General features: G+C 40.2%; 1 protein-coding gene across 5 annotated transcripts in view; it reads left to right on the top strand.

Moving 5' to 3' along the window:
* Positions 1-16,928, top strand: part of b3glcta (beta 3-glucosyltransferase a) — a 49,395-nt gene extending 32,467 nt beyond the window's left edge. For 4 of the 5 annotated variants that reach the window (XM_048980709.1, XM_048980708.1, XM_048980707.1 and 1 more), the window contains 9 exons: positions 916-1,052; positions 1,157-1,220; positions 2,092-2,223; positions 3,208-3,277; positions 8,221-8,334; positions 14,780-14,879; positions 15,101-15,220; positions 16,024-16,168; positions 16,576-16,928. In XM_048980709.1, the coding sequence (XP_048836666.1) occupies positions 916-1,052; positions 1,157-1,220; positions 2,092-2,223; positions 3,208-3,277; positions 8,221-8,334; positions 14,780-14,879; positions 15,101-15,220; positions 16,024-16,168; positions 16,576-16,743 (1,050 nt within the window). In that variant the 3' untranslated portion in view covers positions 16,744-16,928. The remainder of the gene's footprint in view (positions 1-915; positions 1,053-1,156; positions 1,221-2,091; positions 2,224-3,207; positions 3,278-8,220; positions 8,335-14,779; positions 14,880-15,100; positions 15,221-16,023; positions 16,169-16,575) is intronic. The other variant, XM_048980706.1, reaches the window with a different exon arrangement.
* The last annotated feature ends 5,081 nt before the right edge of the window (positions 16,929-22,009 follow it).

Genomic DNA, 22,009 nt, shown 5'->3' with positions numbered 1-22,009 from the left:
TACAATATGAATATAAAAATAATGTGAGAAGTAATTTACTGCAGTCCTAAAACATACACTGCAAGAGCACTGCAAGCTTCAGCGGTACTGAGGTGCAGTAATGCCAGTTTTTAATTGGAATAATCTTTCATAAATGTATTTTATCAAGTTTTATGTATTTTAAATGTTTGCTGCATTGGGCATTGCTTTTATGCCTTGCTCCGGTTTGGCATGTTGCAAAACGCATTTTGGTAAGGGCATAGCAGGGGTGTGTTTGTTACCACATCTGTGGTGTGGAACAAGCTCTGGGTGCTCTAGACACCTGACAGTGAAGGACAAAGGAAGATAGATGACAAATGATGGCAAATTCCACTGATGAAATTAAATCTTTGTAGGGGGAACAAACAATTCATTGCAGTTGACATCCTGTTGCTGTATGAATATGTAATTACTTCACCTATTTCCAGTGGACTGAATAGAATGGTTTGTTTTCCCAAAATTCATCCCTAAGTTTAGCGTTGTTTACAAAGCAGTTTGAAAAGAATACTATAATTTATATAAATATCAATATATGAAAAAAACATGTAAATGAACTTTAATAATATTTCTGTTTATACTACATTTTCGAATGTGTTTTTAATCAAAGAGTACAGCTGAAAATATATTTGATGTGATGAATGCAGCAGGTGATCAAAATGTAATTTATTCTATTAAAGTCTAAGTCTTTATTTGTTGAAGCCAGTATTCTGCGATATGTATCCTTTTCTTGTTTGTTTAAAAATGGCTTGTATAAAGCAGACAAACCTCAAGACTGCCAACTGAATGACTGTAAAGAGAAATGAAAATCCAAGCAAAGGAGTGATGCGATAGCAGTGGTGACAGGCCGACAGCTGGTGGAGGCTTTCGTAGCTGATGTTTCCGGGTCTCGTTCCTCAGGAGTGGTTCCTGGGGAAGCCCCTGCAGGACGAGGAGTCCACCATCATCCACCACTATGCCTTCGCCGACAACCCCTCCGCCTTCAAATACCCCGACTTCGGTGCGGCCTGGGCCTTGAGTGCCCCCCTCGTCAACCGGTTGGGGCCTCGCTTTGCTTTTGCCTTATGTCTACAAAGTCAATTTTATGTGCCATTTATTTTACCAAAAGAAACTGCTCTAAGCCAGTGCCTTTATGTTCTAGGCTTGCAGAAAAGCTTAAGAACGACCCACTTAAGTCTGACTTTACTATTGACTTAAAACACGAGGTAAGATGACTAGATTTTTGGTTGATATCCTAATAAAAATATGCTGATATGGGCTTGTTTAGACTTCACCACATTGGTACTTTAGATTTTTGCTAACAATGTCCCAAGAATCAGTCATTTTTAATTTGAAACGGAAAATCATTAATTAGATTAGTGGGAATAGCTGAGAGGTTTGCAGAGGATGGCTTGGGGTTCACTGTCGCAACATATTGTGCCAGTTGGAAAAAATCCCATTTTATTACATTAGTGTCCTGCTTTGTCATTTGCTGATGATTCATTAGCATGCTTGCTTGTGTTTACAAAGGCATTTGTTTCCATGAAGGTCCATTTTCAGAGATGGGCTTCTCTAAATTGACCTTGTAATTGTTGAGCGCCCTGCTAGACGAGCTGATTTATTGTGGTGCCTCATGCAAGGCCAGAGCCTTTTAAGTGCAGCAGGCTGTTTCAGTCACCACAGTGGCAGGCAGCAGCCTGTATTTACCAAGCTTTAAAATAAGATGATTGTTTGCCATTTGTATTTTAATCCCTCAGACAAAAACACTTTTTAAGACCAAGATGATTGATAATGGGCATTTTTAACCTGATATTCCAAAAGTATCCAAGCCCGTAGCCAACTAGATATCAGTAACGTTTTGGAGAAAAGAAGAAATTTTTGCTAGTTTTTTTGTGTTGCTCTAAATTTACATGTTCTACTATTAACTGTGTTTTTTGTTCTGAGCAAATGTGCAACTTACTACCCAGATAAGTAGCTTTAAACATTTCTTTTGAATTCCTAAGACTTGTATATAAAAAATATGTATATATATATTATGCAAATATAATTTGTTGCTAGGTTTTTTCTTGGTTTTAAAAATAGCTGTCCCTCTTTCAGATAGCACTTTACATTTGGGAAAATGGAAATGGACCTGCTCTGACTGTGATTCCGGAGCTCTGCACTGATCCGGAGGACCATCCCAACGCCTGGCGCTGTGCCACCACCCTCGACGCTCAGCTTCCCCTGTGTGTACGTCTCTCATTGTGGAGCTCCCTCCTCAACTGTCTTTCCTGTGCACTTAAGCCCCTAAATCCCTGACCTCTCTATGTTGTTCTCTCCCTACTGAGTTGACAAACGCCAATGTTGGCATCCAACATGCATATTACCTAACCTATGCAGTATGGCAGGGCCGCCCAGACACTAGGTGGGGCTTTATTAACAAAAGGAAAGAAAAGAAAATGAAAGAAATATGCATCTTGGGAGAGGAAGGTGCTGAAACGCTAGTCAGAGGCACCCAGGCAGTGGTGTGATCAGGGAGTCACCCCAGTGGTCCCCTCATGCTCAGCCATTTTCGGGGGTTCCTGCAGAACCACTAGTGCCCCCCTCCCCGCCGGCCTGGAGAGGCTGATGGGCTGCGAATGGCCAGCTCTTTCAGCCCCTAGCTAGTCTGGCCACGTGCTTCTCCCCCCCTGCAGCTACGCCATCAAGTCTTCTTTGAAACATTGAGCAAAGCATCTTCTGTGAACTGAAATTAAGATGCGCTCTTAAGTTGCAAAACGCTGGTTGCTCACTTTGCAAATAGAGACGAAGGGCCTTCGACAGGCAGGATGTCACTCATTCATGCTCTCCCCACAGCTGTGAGCCCCAGTGAGGCTTGTGCAGCCATCCGCTGTCTGTTTGCTCTTAAGCAAGGGGTTTAATTAGCACCCCACTGGGAACACTGCGTCCTGGTCCATACCAAGAAATCCACAGCGTGACGTGTAACAGAGTGATAAATGCAGCCCCCATTTCTTAGCACACGGCACACTAATTTACCTTAAAAGCCCTTTTTTTTTTTATCCAGAGCTTAATTTAAAAAGTCAGAAATAGACAAGATTTTACCCCCCCCCCCCCCCCCGCCTCACTGAATGAGCGTGTTGGCCTCTGTCTGCTACCGTTTTAGAAAATGAATAGTACAGTGACACAGCTAGACTTTTAGTAACTAGCCAGTTATTTCATCTTCGTCATTAAAAGGGGGAGCCAGTGAAGAAGGAGGACATCTTTGTTGCCGTGAAAACGTGTCAGAAGTTCCATGCGGAGAGAGGTGAGTCGAGCCTTGATAGCTACTTTCTCAGTTTATTTAAAAAAAGAAAAGGAAGAAGTAGTATATTTATAAATATTTATTTATAAATAAATATTTATTTATAGAGCAGGTCCTTTATCCTGACGTGCTTTGCATAGTTGACAGTTTCACCCCTGTATAAACAGCAGAATATTCTATAATGGGTTAAATTAGATATTTATTTTTTTTTTTTTTATTCTTTTCTCATGGATTCTTTTTTTCCTTTGGTCTGAAGATCAGTTTTCTACATCTATATGTTATCTGCTTTCAATAATATCTCTACTGCATGGGATTATTCTGCAGTTATTTAAGCTCTATTTATATACGGTATTATCACCTTATCCCATTTACAGTAGCATAGGCCAACTGTTAGCACCTTTCCCAGAAATAGCAAATAACTAGCCGGCTTTTTTTTTTTAGCTACATACCACCTCTTGATGCCACCACGGCTTGCTTGGTTTCTCAGTACCCTCAGCCTGTGTGTTTCAGAGGGTTTCAGAATATTAACTGCACCTTCACACTTCAAAGACTGTGATGAAACTCATGCAGGAGAAATTTTGGGCTGTGATTTTTCAGCCTGGTGAGGTCTTTCATGTCCGGCAAGCTGTTCATTTGTCATGTGACATCTTCGTGTTAGTTTACTTTCACCCCATCATCTGTTCCTCTTGGTGGAATTAAATTTATAAGGTATTTGTGATACTATTTTTTTTCTTTTCATCATTATATGTTTTTTTTCCCCATCAATAGTGGGAAATTGTACCAGAGTCTACATTTTCTCTACAATCCTACCTACAATCTTCTGCTTTTAATACATCAGTCACTGTCGTCTTTGATGGATTTGTGACCTTACACAGATGAAGTCTTGACAGTACAAATATCTTCACATAGTACAATGATTGCAAGAAGATGACTGAGCATTGAAGCATATGGTAGACAGGATTCTCCTGTAACCTGTTTATTAATTAGCCCCATAATCTCGTTACTTTTATAAATTAGTATTTCTGAATTACTAAAACCCTAAACTTCTTTTAACAAAAGCAGCAGTTGTCAAAACTGTCATTTATCAAATCAATAACTCATTTGTACAAATTCTAACCTTATTTCACCTAATTTGACTATTTGCATATCTGAATCACACGTGAATAGGTTTCATTCATTGAAATACATTTGCGCACCATAGCGAGCATTGATGAAATATTTTAGCATAATGGTTCAAAACCGTTCGCACACAATTCTAAACGTGTATAAGCCAATGAATGACTAGATCAGAGTGTGCAAGTACCGTAGGTGAATTGTGATGTCAGGGTATGAACGGGTCTTAACAAAGGATTCTTCCCCTGTTGTTTAGCAAGGGAGAACATTACCTGTGATGCAGACAAATGTCTAGGGCTGCTGCCATTAGTCGACAGTCGATAACAGCAAAGCTGAAAATGCGTCGAAATCAATATTTTAAATCGACGCGTCATTTTTTTATTTTAATGTAATTACCATTATGATTTCTATAATGCTTTAATTCATAAAAAAAAAGTTCTTTAACGTCACTACATAATTATGGGAGTAGTTCAAATTATCACAAAACAAAAATGTATTTTTACACTGTGCAAAATTCGATGGCATACTAAACAGGCACCAACACTATGTGCGAGGGCCTGAAGAGAAAACACACAGGAACTATTCTGAACTGCTAGAATAAGCAAAACCACTGCATGTATTGTCTATTCATGTTTATTAAATTACCATTAGTAAAGAGAGCGTTTAGTATCTTTTGTCCTTGTCATTGCTAAATATACTCATTACTAAAGCCATAAAGTTGTCTGCCTACTCCATTTTAGAATCGCTAAAATCTGGGGTTATTCTGCGAGGATTGACGTGGCAGTGCATGTTCCTGCATATTGGGCTGGTTTGGACCACTGTTGTTATGGTAAACTGAAATTGAAGCAAAAACATATACTAAATTAGAATGGAAACTATCTACAAAAAAGTGTCGAACTTCAATCAGCAACACACATCGCCACACTATCACCATCTTTTTACCTTGTTAATCCACAATATCTCCTCTTTTAAACATGTTGTGGTTGCAGAGCTTCAGTGCTCATCGCTTCCTTGATTTACTGAAAGTCGCATTTGGTGTGCTCCACTGACCAATTTAATAAGATAAAATACAGAAAATCGATACAGATTACTAACCTTTGGGAGTCACAGTACGCATCTCATTAATATTTTAGGCATACTACTAATTTGCTTATTGAATTGAAAAATATTGTTCGTATAGGGCCGAAAAACCATCCATTATCTAAAGCCAGTAATACCATTCAGTTTGTTGTCAAAATAAAACTAACTTAAATGAAACGGTCTATTTGATTTTCTGGAGGAAAATTAATCATTCGGATTAATCAACCAATCGGTTAAATAGTCAATAGATTAATCCATAGAACAATAGTTGTTAGTGGCAGCCCTACAGATGTTTCTGTCCTGACCCAGCCTTGAGACGTGATGATGGGAACGGAATGAATATTCTTCCTTGACTTTGGCTTGGCAGTTGTATGTTTTACTGAAATGTGTTTTTCATTTGGATTTTTTTGCTTTGTCCTTTTATAGTAACTTTTTTGGAATGCTGAATACTGCAAACATTACATATTGCTTTACACATAGTTGTATACAGACATTTTTGCTAAATGATTTTCACTATAGTCACTATAGTGCCGTTGGTTTCCAATTTTGCAACTAAACTGCCAAAAATACATATTCTCAGTAAACATGTTTCTCTACATGCCAGGAGCATTTTTGACTGACTATGTTCTCAGTTTTTCGCTGTAATGTGTAATGAATGCTCAGTAGTTTTTATGTATTGTATTTGTGTGTGACCTGAATGCAGTGTTTGGTTTTGAGCAAAGTTAAAATAGTTTTGAGTAGACTTTGATTTTGTAAGACGAGTCACCGGTTTTTTTAATATAATTTTGAAAATTGGATTTGGTGTTTACTGTTTTCAAAACAGGAGAAAAGGTTTTAGGAAACGTGCTTTAGCAAACTGTAAAAAGGATTAAGATTTTTGAAATCTGAAGTGGCACTGACACAAAACAGAGGAAAAACATCAAATGGCTGCATCCTAGCAATGGGGTTTTCTCATTTTCTAAATGGGGACTTAATGAAACCTTCATGTCCTGACTGACTAGCAGCCACTTTTTAAAATAGTGAGATGATCCCAACCGTACTGTACATAAAATAAACTCACATTTCCAGGCAGTATCGCACCGGCTCATTCATCTGCTGGAGGCATGAAAGCGTGCAGTTTTCACATTACAGCTGCCCCTCTGTGATGAAGCACCTGTCTCTCGTCTGACGCCTCCCTTGTTTCCCTGCCCCTTATTATCCCCTCACGGCTGCAATCATTGCCTTATAATGTGGGAATAGGAAGCGGTGGAACAGCCTGCACCAGTTTCCTATTTTTCTGTTTCCAAAAGCCATGCAGCCAGATCAGTTGTAGCTTCAGAACTGATTTTCTTGGGTTAGTTCTCGATCTATTTTGTGTCTGTGATTTACCGTCTGTAATCCCATCCACATATAAAGAGGATGATATTTAAAAATTGTCCCACTTCACCTAATACAGGAGTTCTTAACCTGTTTGGGGCATTAAACTATTTTTGCTAATTTTCTATTTTGCATTTTATCACATGAGTATTTGCTCCTGTTTTTCCACCACTACCAAGAATCGATTAATTTCTTCCTGTATTCAGAAAATAAAAGGCCACGTCCCATTGTCAACCAATATGGGATGTGATTTGTCCTCCAGCTTGAAAAATGTATCACCGGGGGCCTGGGGGGGTGTTCTGTATTTCCTCAGATTGAAAGTGGAAACCCAAATAGCTGGTGTGTGTGACTTCACACTTGCGTTCTGTATGTTCCACTGGACTGCACTGTTTCAGATGGTGAAACTGGTTTGCAATATTAAAGTTTCTTTAATTGGCTCAAGTTTTTGGCTTAATATATGATTAGGCCCTGATGCATGTTGGACTTAAAATTGTCAGAGTATCATCACACCGCCTACATCTTTTTCTCTTGTTTATTCACACGATCTCCTTTTTTAAAAGATGTTGTCTGCTGAGCTGTCAGTTGAACACTTGAAGTTTGCTCTGAGGAAGTGCTCATCTCTTCCATGATAATACCGAAATAATACCGTGGTATGCACTGCTAAAGCAGTCAGCCTTGCGTTGTGTTGTCCGTTCCTAAAAGACTACCATATGATTGGTTGGAATTGCTGTTGTGTCTGTTGCGATGGGCTAATATGTGCTATAAGTCAGTATTCCGTGTGGACAGTTTATTGAAGTTTCTCATTTTTATATTGTTTAATTTTACTTGATCACAAGTTGATCATTTTCATTGCCCAGTCTTGGTCCTACCTTACTGTGGCAAACAATAACAGAAAATCAGCTGAATTGACCTGTAGTGATGTGCATAATCATTCATCGTTATAGGTTTGACCCCAAGACTTAATTTCTTGCCTAGTGTTCTGTTTTCTAAAGCCACACAGTGTAGCAGTACGCAAATGAGCACTGTAAAGGATGAGTGAGTGTCTTATGGTAGTCTGCTTATGACAGTGTGAATACCCCCCCATGACACTTGAATACCCAGGTATATGTGCCTTTTAATTTCTACTGAGATTCTTTCTAACACTGACAGTTCTGCCATTCGGCAATGATTAGCACTTGTGCCCTTTGCTGCCCATCAGCGCTACCTTGGAGCACAATGTGCCCTTTTCATTGGCTCCATGCAGACACAGACGTCTTCACCCTCAATGTTTATGGTCTACAATATGTTACACTACAGCATGATTTGAAAACGGATCTTGTCCGGCTGTTTTTTTTTTTTCTTTCTTTCTATAGCCATCTCTGTGCACCCCTGAGTTCAGCTCTCTCATTGTTCCACAGTCCCTGTGGTCAAGAAGACCTGGGAAAAAGAGGCAGCACTACTGGAGTACTACAGTGATCATGCGGATCCCTCTATACCCACCATTGATCTCGGAGTGCCCAACACGGAGAGAGGTACGCGTTATGCTGACGGACAGGCTTTTCTGTGTCTAGCTGTACAGCGGTGGTCTTAAGTGATAAGGACTTGCAGCTTTCAAAGAGATTAAGGCCTGCTTCTATCATTTGCTATTCAGCCGGTCTGCTTGCATAAAATCGATTTAATTCTTCGATGAAAAGGACATCAATGACCTGGAAAACGGTGCCAGCTTGGCACCCCTTTGATACTGATTGTGTGATTGCTTTCTGTAGTTTCTCCTGCTGTTTGTTGTTACGTTTTCTTTATTTGAAGTTTTTATTTTACTGACAACAGTTTTGGAGTAGATTTGCTGTTAAAGTAAAGAGTCCTGTTCTTATCTAATTATCCCATTCATTTATGCTCTTCCCTAATTTTGAGAGATTGGTTCACTGAACATCCTGTATGCTGAATAGTGAACTGAAATCTGAATTCTTTGAACACATGTATGGTTAACTCATCATTTGAGGCTATTTTTTGAGATTCATTGAGGCATATATTTTTTTTTTCATTAATTAAGCTTCTCTGTGGTGCAGGTTATATAGGAAATAAGCTACTAGATGACGATGGAAAAACCTGCCAATTAACAAGTAATTGAGCCACAAGTAGAATTTCAGTGGGTTATTTTTCGTGTTTAGTCATTAAGTTGTCTGACTCTTCATGATCTCGTAGCCTTCCTCATGCAGGCAGTGCTGTCAATCCCTCTCAGCCTGTCTTCCTTTTCTCATTTTGGCTTCAGTTGTCCCCATCATGAGATTCATCCCCAGCAAATCATATCTTATGATGATGTCCAAAATTTCAGCTTCTGTCTCATCAGTCCTTCCAAGGTGAAATCAGATGTTTTTCAATTGATTTGTTTGTTTTTCTTTCTATCCACCAAACTCACTGTACTCTTAACAGTTTCCTCCAACATCAGTTTGACTTTGTTTATTCTTTTGCATTCAGCTGTACTACCAGTCGAGTTCTCACATCCATGCATCACTACTGGAAACACTATGGATTTGACCATGCTCACCTTTGTGGACAATGTGGTGTCTCTGCTCTTCATTATACCATTTTGATTTTCCCTCCCTTTTCTTCCAAGAAACAAATGTCTCCATTTAGTCAGAGTTAAATCCCAGTTAGTTTTTTATACAATGCTGCCATTACTAGGGACTGTTAAGGGCTTGGGAGAGATGGCCAGGTTATTAAATGATCTGTTTATCTTTGGATGTGTTTGTTCCAATTTTGGCAGTTTAAGCAGTTATACTTTTTCTCTCCTAATATGTGAAATGTATTGATCCTAGGGTCATTCCGTTATGCTAAAAGAGCACAAAATTCTGTTTAAATTTAATTCAATTTGATACATTTCTTAGAAAATGGCTGAATTGATGGACATGCTCTGTCACCATGTAGTACAATCGGAATCTCCAAGTGGATTAGAGTGGTGCAAAGACTCCTGGGCAGATAAAATCCATCTTGAGATGTTGAAGACACTGAATGATGTTGGAGTGACTGGTTTGACATGCTTCTTCAGTGTTGCATGGAAAGCGGGTAAAGTACTGCTGACCTGGACGTGGAGTTATTATTTCGGAGTGGGGAACTGGGTGGTGTGTTACAGCTGTCGGGAAATCCCAGACCTCCTAGAACATTGTCAACCTGGTCCTCAGTTCCTGCTCCCTCACAACTCCCAGCGGTAGACTGTTTGCGGGTCCCAGAGGAACGGAACGACAAACACTGTCCTAGGAAAGCCATTACCAGGCTCCTGAAGGGAAAGTGCTCAGTGGTCAAACCAAGGATTCAGGGGAACCAATGCAGATACCTCATAACTGCACTCTTTGCACATTTTGCACATCAATGGCACTTTGATGTTTCATTGTTCTTAATCAGTACTGTTCTAGAGTTTATAACCCTCTAGTCAGTTCATATACTTTATTTTGATTCTGTGTAACACTTTATATACACCAGTGAACCAAATTATAATGACCAACCCCATGTGAAGTGCACAATTATCTTATAGAAGGTGGGTGTCAGGGTCTAGTATTTATTACACGTTAAGCTAACATTTGGTACTTATAGTAAACAATGTAGAAGAAATAGGCAGGGGAATGAAGATGTGAGTGACTTTGACAAGGGCCTAATCATGCTCAGACTATTTCTGAAGCTGCTAGCCTTGTGGAGTACTCATGGTCAGCAGTGGTGAGTACCTACAGAGAGTGGTCCGAGGAGGGACAAACCACAATCCCCCAACAAGGTGTTGGACAGCCAAGACTCAATCAATGCGAGAAGCACTGTAAGAAATGAGGTACCAGGGCTACTGCTATCTGCTGTTTACTTCCTGTATGAATGCTGCAAGTATTGTGCCTACATTCTTGGAGCAAAGTCATTTAGAGGAGGCAATTGCCACCCTCATGGGTGCATCTTCTCTTTCTCTCTCCTTCTCTTGTTTGTGATTTTCCATGAAGATGCTGCCGTGATTGGAGGACAGTCTGATATGAGGGGGTTAGAGGTGACATCCCTGCTATTTGCAGATGCTTTTGGCCTCATGCATACAGGCACTCCTGTGTGCACTGAAGTGTTTCGATGTCAAGTGTGAGGTTTGGTGGATGGAACCTCCAAGTATGAGGTCATGATGTTCTTTCGAAAAATAGCATATTGTACCTTTTATTCGAGAGGGCAGAGTCTGTGGTTTGAGTATTTCAGGAGGACAATCGGTTTGGTGGCTGCAGTTTTGCGGACATTAAGCAGGTTTGTGGCCTGAGTGGGAGCTTTGAAGTTTACCACTTAACCTGCATGACTCTCCTGACCTACGGTGATGACCTGTGGGTAACGACGGAGTATGAGCAGCTGAGATGAGGCTTCTCTTCACGGTTTCCTGGCTCATTCTGCTTAACAAGATGAGGAGTTCAGGGATTCAGAAGATCTTTAAATAGAGCTGCTTCTCCTTCGGATTGAGAGTCAGCTAAGGTTCAGGCATTTCTTAAGGATGCCGCCTAGTTTGCTCCCAAGGGAGCCATCCCACTGTGAAGCGGCCCTGGGGCAATCAGGTACAGGGTCTGTATCCATGGAAAGAGACTTGTGGTCTGACCTTGCCACAGTGATGTAACACAATGATGGTTATGATTACATGATATGGCAATATAGAGATTGTATACATAGGTGGACATAAAAATAAGTACTGAAGATCTATAGCATGTTGTATATCTGTGCTGTCATTTCCCTAGCTGGTTAGCTGCTTTGCCAGGTTCGCCACATGCTGCAACCAGGCTCATCCAAGTTGCTTTACCAAGAAAAGAAATAGCAGCTGAAACACCCCAAAAAACCGTCTGAACAAAGATGTTTTGAAATCTCCGGTAGAACTGGAAATTGTTCAAGATGAAGTCTTGTTGTCAGGGCTGCTAAAAAAAGGGAAGAGGAGCCCCCATTGCCATCAGAACGTTCTTGACTTCTCAAGACATGATGCTGTTTTTCGTGATGTCCTCATTAGTGGCCTAGCCTCTTTCTTTACCTCATTTTATTTGAAGACACTTATTAGGTTTTAGCCCTAAGAATACCAGGATGTTTAATAAAGTGCCAGACAAATGCATTTCCTTGGTTCTTTACATTATTCCACCTGTTGCCTGCACTTTTTTGCTCACTCTGTGCATATTCTGGCACCCCATACATAGCAATTCAGCATGTCTTGGATAAGTATCTGAAATGACTGTTGCCCTCATTTTAAGGTTTATGAATGGCAATTAAGTGGTCGTGTGTGAACTGAGGTTTAATAATCTTAAAATGAGCTCAGTTGAGACTTCCCATAATCAGACACTAGATGCAGAATAAATTAGTTTAATGGCGTCTTACTTTGTGTTGTAATTAAAAGTAGTTTAAAGCAAAAATAAAGGTTTTGAGGCTGAGTCAGCCCAACGCAAGACTGCCAATCCAGGCATACCTATTTCTTTCACCACTGGATGCAGGCAGTTAAGATAATTTTCATTAGTAAATATTAATGTGCTCATCTAGGGTAGGGAGGGTTTATTTTTAGAAAGTTCTCTGCTGATGGCGTATGATTCGAAAGCAGCCTGCGTGGGAAACTTTGGCATGACTTTGAACCCCTAAGAATATATATTTAACTCACTCCAAGGCCGAAATGCTTTTTGGCTTTTTATACTTGGGTACCAGATTCCAGCAGCGGCGCACAGCCAGCGAGAGCAGCTGGCTGCTTGTAAATATGTGAGTCTAACATGACCTCGAAAGAGAAGTCGTATTCTACCAATCTTCTGTGGGTGTCCTATCTTTATAGTGTGAAGAGACCCAAATTAGGCTTCTGCTTTACATATTTTTTGGTGTTTTGTTCGTCCTGTTGACATGCTTTGGTTCCATTTACATTTAATTACCAGATCCAACGCTACATCTTCCATCACGATGTCATCTTGGCTCTTCTTGCACTGCCACTCCACTGTCTCTCCTCACCATTCTGTCCACCACGCACACGAATGTGCCCACACACCCCTCCTTCGTCTGTCCTTTCAGGGTCAGGCGTTCTCTGCTCCACTTCCTATTGTGCTGTGAAGCCTCATTTTCCCTCTGAAGGCTTTGTTGCATCGTGTCATTCTGTTCCCCAAAGGTAGGAATGTCTCAATTGGGCTGTTAGCTGTTGCTAAAATGACTTCAGAAGTCAGGGTACCTTTGCCGATGCTGTCGCCTTCAGTGAGAAACAGTCGCTCTCTATTGATTTTTCTCATTTCCTCCGGAGAATCTGCCCTCACCGAAGTCCTTCCTTATGATGCTGTACACCGAGGATGTGAAGAACTTGCCATTGTTTGATCATGCAGCTTACTTATGGGCTGACTCCATACACTGCATATAGCTTTTGACGTATCTCTGGAGTCATTTATTCCCTGTGTTCATCGCTCCATCTTCCGTAACCGCTTTTCCAGTGTAGAGTAACAGTTATATACTGATGGCCTGAGCCAAGACAAGTCAGGATAGGATGCTAATTCATCATAAGGCATGCATTCAGGTATCACACAGTATGGGCTCTTCAGAGCCTCCACACACAGACTGACCCTCATCGGTTTCATGATTTTAAAAATGCTTTTGGTAAAGTAATAGTTTGTAGGCATATTAAGTCTATAGTGTAATTACAGGGAATTACTGTAAAGATTTTACACGTCACTTTTTATTTGAATGCTTCTTGCTGTGTTGTTTATGCCAACAATCTTAAACAAGCTATACTGTTTACAAACAATGGCACACACATTTTAATCACATACATGCCGGATTTCCCCAGAATAAATTTTTTTTCTCCTCTGGCTGTGGTGGCTGTAAATTTTTTGGTTTTTGTTTAACATTGCACTGCTTGTTTCTACAAACCTTAGGTTTGCGTTATAAAATTCAAGCATGACAGGCCACCACGTCCTTAAGGAGAAAAATGATATTTTGCATTTATGGTGTGTGTTATGTTGGGGCTTGATTTATATTACTGCTTGTTTGCCGTATTTCACTGGATTTTTTTTTCAGTAACTGGTTTCTTATAACCTCTTTGCAACTATTCACTGCTTTTAGTGCTAGCAATTGCTGCAGTTTCTATGGATTCCTATTCTACTGTTATTTGTAAATTAGTTATAGATTCAACCCTTTGCCAAACACCAAACACCTTCAGCACTGCACTGCACTTTATGTACACTCCTTGGTATATATCTGTATATATTCTGGTATCTATTCTGTAATCTCTGTTTTTTTCTTCTGCTTATAAGATTTAGATTATTTTATTGTACTGTTCATTGCTCATTTATACACACATATATATACTATGTACATACATACATATATTTATATTTATTATATATATATTTATAAATAGAATAAACATATTATACAATATGTACAAACAACACTTACATACACCTGTTAACACTTGTCTTATACTGTAGAACAATCCATATTCATAGTCATATTGTAACTGTATATTATAGTATTTACACTTGCTCTGGATATTGTTCATTGTATCCTAACACACTGCTGTTTTGTTTTTTTGTTTTCTTTTTACACTACTTGAGAGACAACATCTACCGGAATCAAATTCCTTGTATGTGCTTGCACATACTTGGCCAATAAACACGATTCTGATTCTGATTCTGATTCTTTAGAAGATGCTGAGTTTGTAAATGCCCATGACACTCTAAAATGTATCTTTCCCCCCGCGATTTGTTCTAATCTAGCCCTTCAGTCAGTAATAGGTGCGGTGATCCAGTTAGGCAGGGTACAAGTGAGACCTACCTAGTAAGGATGATTTAGAATCTAGAATCAGCAAATCCTCTGGAACCCTGCATTTAGCATACATGGCTTTTAAATGTGCCACTGCAGTGCTGCAAAAATATCTTGAGTTATTTCTGTTAACAAGTTGTCCAAACAGCATGTGAAGGTGCATGTAAGGCGATTTTAAATACAATGTACTCAACCTTAAGTAACACGTGGTTGCAGGTCACTGTGGGAAAACCTTTGCCATCCTGAAGAGGTTTCTGAGTGACAGTGTGCCCCAGACCGACTGGCTACTGATTGTGGATGACGACACGCTCATCAGGTACATTCACCTTGTTTGCTAAGAAACGCATTTCACTGCGAACGCATTAAACACTAGGCGAATTGCTCTCCCAAAAATCCAGAACCATGACCAGGATTAGTGTTTGAATGATGAAGGGATGGATGATTATGCGGCTGAACACCAACCTGTATACGACTGACCACCAGAGGCAGCACTGGGGTAGCGTATGGCAGTAAACCAGGTTTTTTGGGTCTCCACAGCCTCCCTAGATTACGGGCCCTTCTGAGCTGCTACCGGCCCAGCGAGGCCGTGTGCCTGGGGGAGAGGTACGGCTACGGGCTGAGCCAGGGAGGCTACAGCTACATCACCGGTGGCGGGGGGTGAGTAGCTGCGAGAGCAGATGGATACGATGAGCCCCACCAGTCTCTGGGGGCTCACAGCAAGCTGTCTTTCCCTCTATATCCCTGTCAGCTCTTAACAACCCCACAGATATAAGAGCGTAATTCAAACACTGCTGAAAAAGTATTAGGCGTGCAGTCAGGCTGCCTGGCTCAGGGAATCTAAAGCCTACCATGGGTGTCTGAGTTATTTTTATAGACACGCAGCCTTGTCGTCTTTCGTAGTACAGAGATTCTTCCCCTGAAAGTCGCCGCATCCAGTCTCGCTCTTGGGCACACATTTCAGCTTGTCATATTTCCCGCTATTGTTCTGTCTTTTTGCTATGGATCACAGAACTTAAGCAGGGCCTGAGAACCCCGAATAAAATGCTTCTTATCGCTTCTGAATTGCCTGAGGTTCCTGAGCCGAGGTCTGAAAAAGTACTCAGAAGGAAAAGTACCATGAAGTGTGGCAAAAGAGTCGAACTGAAGAGCGACAGGAAATCACACGAAAAGGAAATCAGAGGGCCGCTCGTTTGGCATAACCCCGTTAACCATGCACACCCGCTTCATTTATTTCCCAGTGGCAAAGTTTGTGTAGTTTCAGAACAGAAAGATGATGCCTGATTTGTGTATATTTGATTCTGGGCTGTATTTTGTGCTGAAAGCCCCAAGCTGCTGCTCCAGGCTATTGACAGGAGGTGACCGAGTTTCATGCTTCCTCACCCATGGATAACAGCAGCAGTTGTACGCTTTGAACATACTGTAGGCAGCGTCTTAACCTCTGTTCCACTGTAATGTCCCAGGATGGTGTTCAGCAGAGAGGCTGTGACCAAGCTGCAGGGAAGTGGCTGCAGGTGTTACAGCGACGACGCCCCGGATGACATGGTGCTGGGCATGTGCCTCAGTGCCCTGGGGCTGCCAGTCATTCACAGCCCCCTCTTCCATCAGGTACATACCATCTCCCAGCCTGGGGGGGAAGCCTCTGGGCATGTGCCGGAGGATTGTGTCATAACAGAGCCGCTGCCGTGGCCTGCCAGACGAGCATCAGAACTTACTCTACGTAATATAGAGAAATTCCCTGCCTGAAATACTATGTTAGCACCCCCTCCAGATGATCCTCAGTTCACATGTGGAAATTGCGGTTCCATTAATGTTTTTCTAGTGCTGTCTGGTGTAAACTCACTGAATAATATCACATTTGTATGTGAACGGACAAGATATGACTCTCTGTATTATATATGCTTTTATCAGAATAAATCAGGCTAATAGGGTTTGGAATATCTCTAGGCTCAAAGCTGAGATCTTATCCAGCTAGCTTCTCACTAAGACTTAACAAGCATGTTTCCCCTTCCCAGGCTCGCCCTGAAGATTATGCAAAAGACTACCTAGCTCACCAAGTTCCCATTTCTTTTCACAAACACTGGAATATTGACCCAGTTGAAGTCTTCCACAAGTGGCTGGTGGATGATAAAAGGGACAAAAACTCAAAGCAGCCACAAGAGGGTGGTAGAGAGGAACTGTAGAGACTTTTATGACTGGTAACCTGGTGCTCTTGCCCTGTGTGTGAATAATGAATTTTGTGTGTGTGTGTGTGTGTGTGTGTATGTGGATGGCTGTGAATACATTGTGTGTGTACAATGTTTTTGAAGTTGAGCAAAAGTGTTATAATTCACTGGTGTAAATATTCAATAAATGTTGTCCTCTCCAACTTATGGGTATGTACTTAAGCTTGTGTTTAGCAGCTATAGTGAATTTAATGAATGATCACAATATTTATATGAGTTATTTGTTTAAAATCTGGCAACTTTTTCTTGCAATAACATTTATAATTAATAAAAACAAGTGGTATTCTATGTAAAGATGTACACTCAGGTATTTCTGCTGTGCTGTAAAAGGTTGTAAGACCTGGTCAGAACTGTACAACATTGCTACGCAGTGTAAGAGCTGCTCAGGGTTAATTTTTGCACTGAATTATTTGTTTATAATTTGCATGAGAAACTGCTGTTCGGGCTGCTGAACTCAGAGTCAAACTAACAAACCTTTTTTCCCCCAGTTCAGTAGCCAATAAGAGAAATTTGATCTGAAGCATGACTAAAATATGATTTGCATTGATCAGTCGTAACATTAAAACCACTGACAGGTGAAGTGAATAGCATTGAGTATGTCATTAAAATGGTGCCTGTCAAGGATACCATTATATATTAGGCAAGTGAACAAGCACGTGTTGCATGTATTAGAACAATGGGCATGTGAACATCAGAACTGGGCCATGGAGCAATGTGAGAGAGTGTTTTGGTCTGAGTTGCATTATCTTACATCATTGTGTCATTTACCTAGAGAAGAGATGGTACCAGGATGCACTATGGGAAGAATGCAAACGGATGGAGGTAGTGTGATGCTCTGGGAAATGTTCTGCCGAGAAACCTTGGGTCTTGGCATCCAAGTACCACCTACTTAAATATTGTTGCAGAGGAGTACACCCCTTCAGGGCAATGGTAATTCCCTGATGCCAGTGGCCTCTTTTACAAGGATTATGTTCCCTACCACACTGCAAAAACTTTTCCAAGAATGGTTTGAGGAACATGGAAAATGAGTTTAAAATGTTGACTTAGTCTTCAAATTCTTCAATCTGATCAAGAATTTGTGGGATGTGCTGGACAAACACGGCTGATCCATGAAAGCCCCACCTTACAGCTTGCATGACTTAAAGCATCTGCTGCTGATGTTTTGGTGTCAGATACCACAGGACACCTTCAGAGGTCTTGTGGAGTCCATGCCTCTATATGTTAGACCTGTTTAGGCAGTAAGTTACTGTAGTAGCTTGCAATAGTTTACAATGGCAAAAGAAATGTGTACCAATATGTCAATTGCATTTAGCTGTACTGATTTCTTTATAATATATTTTGGCTGGATTTCACTGATGCACCAAAAGGGATGTTGGCATTTTAAATAGCAGCCTAAGCTTGGGAAAATTTTACTTGAACATTTGCAAGTTGGAAATCACATTAGAGGAGAGGCTGCTACGTGTGGGGAAACTTTAAGTCCAGAAGCAGGGAGACGACACAGCAACTTTTAAGGGAGGTTAATAGCTTTCTGTAATTCTGGAAGTGTTACCAGTTTCAGTGGTGGAGGCCCAGCTTACAATATAAAATAGTTTAATCACACCTGCTATGTTGTTATACAGCTCCGTTGGAATGTAATTAGCTAGTTTTTAAAGCACCACAAACAAACCAAATTTCCATATCAGATACGAGATGAGTGGACAGATTGAAAGGCAGAAATGTGTTTTGAAGCGGACCTGTTTGTTCATGCACATGAGAAATTGTGAAAACTACATGGAGGGGGGAGTTGCCCCCCCCCCAGGAAAGTTTGCCACAAAGGCCCAGGAAAAATCTTGCGTGAATGCAAATAAGCAGATCATATGCAAAACTATGTGGAATGTAAATGAATCATTTAAAGAAGTTCAATGACTGCCGATTATCTTGTTCTGGCACATGGACATATGAGCATGAAAGGCATGTGGCAGAAATCCTTTTTTTTCTGCTCTTCACTGAATCTGGTTATAATTGTTTGCCTTATTTGTTGTGCTACAATGCCTAAAAATGCCATTCCTCTTCCCCCTCCAACATTAAACATGTATAAATGCTTTACATATCCTATTTATATTTTGTATCTAGCAGTGTTGTGTTATGAAGTATGGTGGACAATTTTTATGTACTTAAAATTGGCCAGTGAAGGCAGAGGATTTATCGCTAAAGAATTTTTTTTTTCTCAGTTCAGAATATTTCATTTTTGCTTCCTCTAATGTCATGTCAGTCATGACTTAGAGAGGTTCAATTTTTTATTTTTGGGGGGTAAAAAAGTGCTCATCCTCTCATCCCTCTTTAAAAAATAAAATCTCAGCAGGATTGCCAAGACTGGACAGTCACACCGGCCCATTGTTCCATTGTGTTGGTAGCTGCATTTATCTCATGTGACCAGAGGAAGCCTGAGCTTTGTGGAAATATTATCTACTGAATAAGAATCGTGAGGTTGCTTAATTCCAAATCACATGTATAACCTGTGCTATTTAACATGCTGTAATAGTATTTTTCACTAGATGCTTTTAGTGGAGAAATTCAGATTTTTTTTTTTTCAAGTAAAATACATACTGCAGAGATTTAAAATATTAATTTACATATTTAAGAAATTCAAACACTCCAATCTGCATCGGTTTCTTGTAGTAACATGCCTCCAGTACTGGTCTAAGGTCGTGCTCCCCTACAATGGCTGTACAGGAATCAAACCAATGATTGCAGACGTTACAGATGTGTGGAAAAGGCTTCAGTCAATACTCACTACACTGTGTTTCAGAGACATGACACTGAATTTTGTCAACTTTTGCCTTGGCAAGTACTTTCTGAAATATCTCTCTTTTTTCCATTTGCCTTGCATCTGATAGTCGTCTTTCTTGAACGTTTTTTATAAGGCTAAATCACCTGAGCCATTGCTGCCAACATTAGATGAACCCAGATGCTCACAATGAAGGTAACATATCACCTTGAATTTTCTGTTAGGCTTTCATAACCTCCAGTGGCATGCACCAAACAAGTTTAAGGATTGTCCCAGGACAGTAATGGTAATGTGGTGTGTGTAACTCAGCAGGCTAAGATGCTGTGCTGTGATTGGATGGTCACCAATTCAAATCCAAGGTCAGTAGGGTGATTTTACAGTTGGACCCTTGAGCCCCGTAACCCCAACTGTACTAGCTTAGGGATCCTGGACAAAGCTTCGCTTTGGAGACTCTTCTACCAACAAAACTAGTCATTTCACTTCCTTCTCAATGCAGGTAATTTGGTGGCCTTAGGTTACTGCCTATTCTGTCTATAGCTAAAGCTGGCTCTGTTCCACAGACAGGCTTGACCCAGCTTTCTCAATTGTATGTTGCTTTGAATACAAGCAATATGGGTTTGAGTGGACAGAGATTGCAGCATCACAAGAGTATATGGGTTGTAAGCTATTAACACAGCAGGGCTGTTAAATACCCTTTAAGTCCTCCAATGACTCGTGAGTAGCGGGGTAAGAGTGGGAGTCTGGTTTTGGATTCAAACACTGGTGATTATCTGAATGGAACAAACCGCCCACATTTACCAGTCAATGTAATAATGCTGTTATGATGTAGCTGCTAAGATGATTCAAACTGGTTTCAAAGTACTGAAGCTCTTTTTGTTATTTGATGGTAACCTGTCGGAATTTCTTAATTACATCTCAGGGATGTTCTGTGCCACAAACTGAAATTATGTGTAATTCCGGAACATCAAAAGAGAGCCAATATTTCCAGAGAAATCTCTGGAAAAATCTACTAATGCAGCACACTGATATGCGCAATTCAAATTCATTTCAAATTAGCTTTAGAAGAGTACATGTTCCCAAGAGATTGCCGAACGTATTCAGAATCCAAAGCTGCAAATTGAAGAGCTGCAAGTTTAAAATTTAAAAACTTCTGTCTTGTGAGGTTGGCCATGCTTTGCCAAATCAGTCAGTGTGAAATTAGACTTCACAGTTCCTGCCCATTCTTTGGTCTGATTAATTTTGATGCCAGGCAAGAGTGATTGAAAGACTGTCTTCAAAATGTGAACACAGCTGTTTTTCATTCAAGAGCAGCAGAGATGGGATCAGATTGTCTGACCAGTAATTGACAATTATAAAATGTTTGCTTGTTTTTCTCTTGTCTTTGTTCAGATAGATGTCACTTTTATGTTTTGATGAGCAAAGTTCAGTGTGGGATTTTAAATTACATCCAGACGACTGTCTTTTCTGCAGATGTCCATGCCCAGATCCTTTCATTTAGACTGCATCTTTTGGGTCTGAAGGTGAGGATAATTCTTCCATGGTGAAGAATGTGAAGTTTGCCTTTGAAATGGTTTAAAGGACAGCTGCTTTTTACTACTGTTTGCAGCTTTTAAGAAACGCTAATTATTACGGGCTGTAGGCAAGGTGTTCATTAACAAGTAATAAATAATTAAAATCCCCCATCAAATACAAGGACAGAAAATACATAACACATAGTATAAGGTGCAATAAGTAAACTGTAATGGAATAATTGATAAACTCAGTCTGCTCATTTATTTGAAAAACAAACAATTGGAAAATCCGTTATGTCTCTCTCTAAGCTGGCTTTGATGTGTACTTTGTGTAAAGTATTAGTTATGTTTTAAGCTCGTGTGTCTTTACCACAGCACTGCCAGCTGTTCTGTGGGCTTCCAGTTGGCATAACAGACGTGCCTTTTGCTCATTTTCTACTTGTTTTTCAGCTTTTACTGGCCATTTGTGATGAAGTACAAACCCACCTGACTTTAAATCTCAAAGTTAAGGAATGATTTGAAGCATGTGTAATGAACTTTTAAATGAAATGTCAAATTAAAATAAATATTCCATAATTCTAAAAGTTTAGTTTCTTTCATGCTTTATTTATTGTTCTGGTCACTTTCATACTCTTAATATGTTTCATTTTGAATATTCATTATTTTGTTAAAATCTACTCTGTTGGTTTTATTACCTACTAGATAGTGGAATTAAATATCTCATAGTAACACTACCTGCGTGCAGTCAATCATCTTCCATCTGTCTGTCTTGTAAGTGCTTCTCCTGGTCAGGGTAATGGTTATCTGCAAAGATAGATCTCTTATCCGGGTTCTTGTGTGCATTAGACAAGCTGAATCTTTGTGTTTCATTACCTTTGCCTATGTGTTTACATTATTACAGTGTCTGATATCAATAGCACAGCCAGAAATCATAGCGTGGCAGAAA

The sequence above is a fragment of the Brienomyrus brachyistius genome, chromosome 17, assembly GCF_023856365.1.
Source record: "Brienomyrus brachyistius isolate T26 chromosome 17, BBRACH_0.4, whole genome shotgun sequence".
Lineage (NCBI taxonomy): Eukaryota > Metazoa > Chordata > Actinopteri > Osteoglossiformes > Mormyridae > Brienomyrus > Brienomyrus brachyistius.
This window is presented reverse-complemented; position numbering and strand designations above follow the sequence as displayed.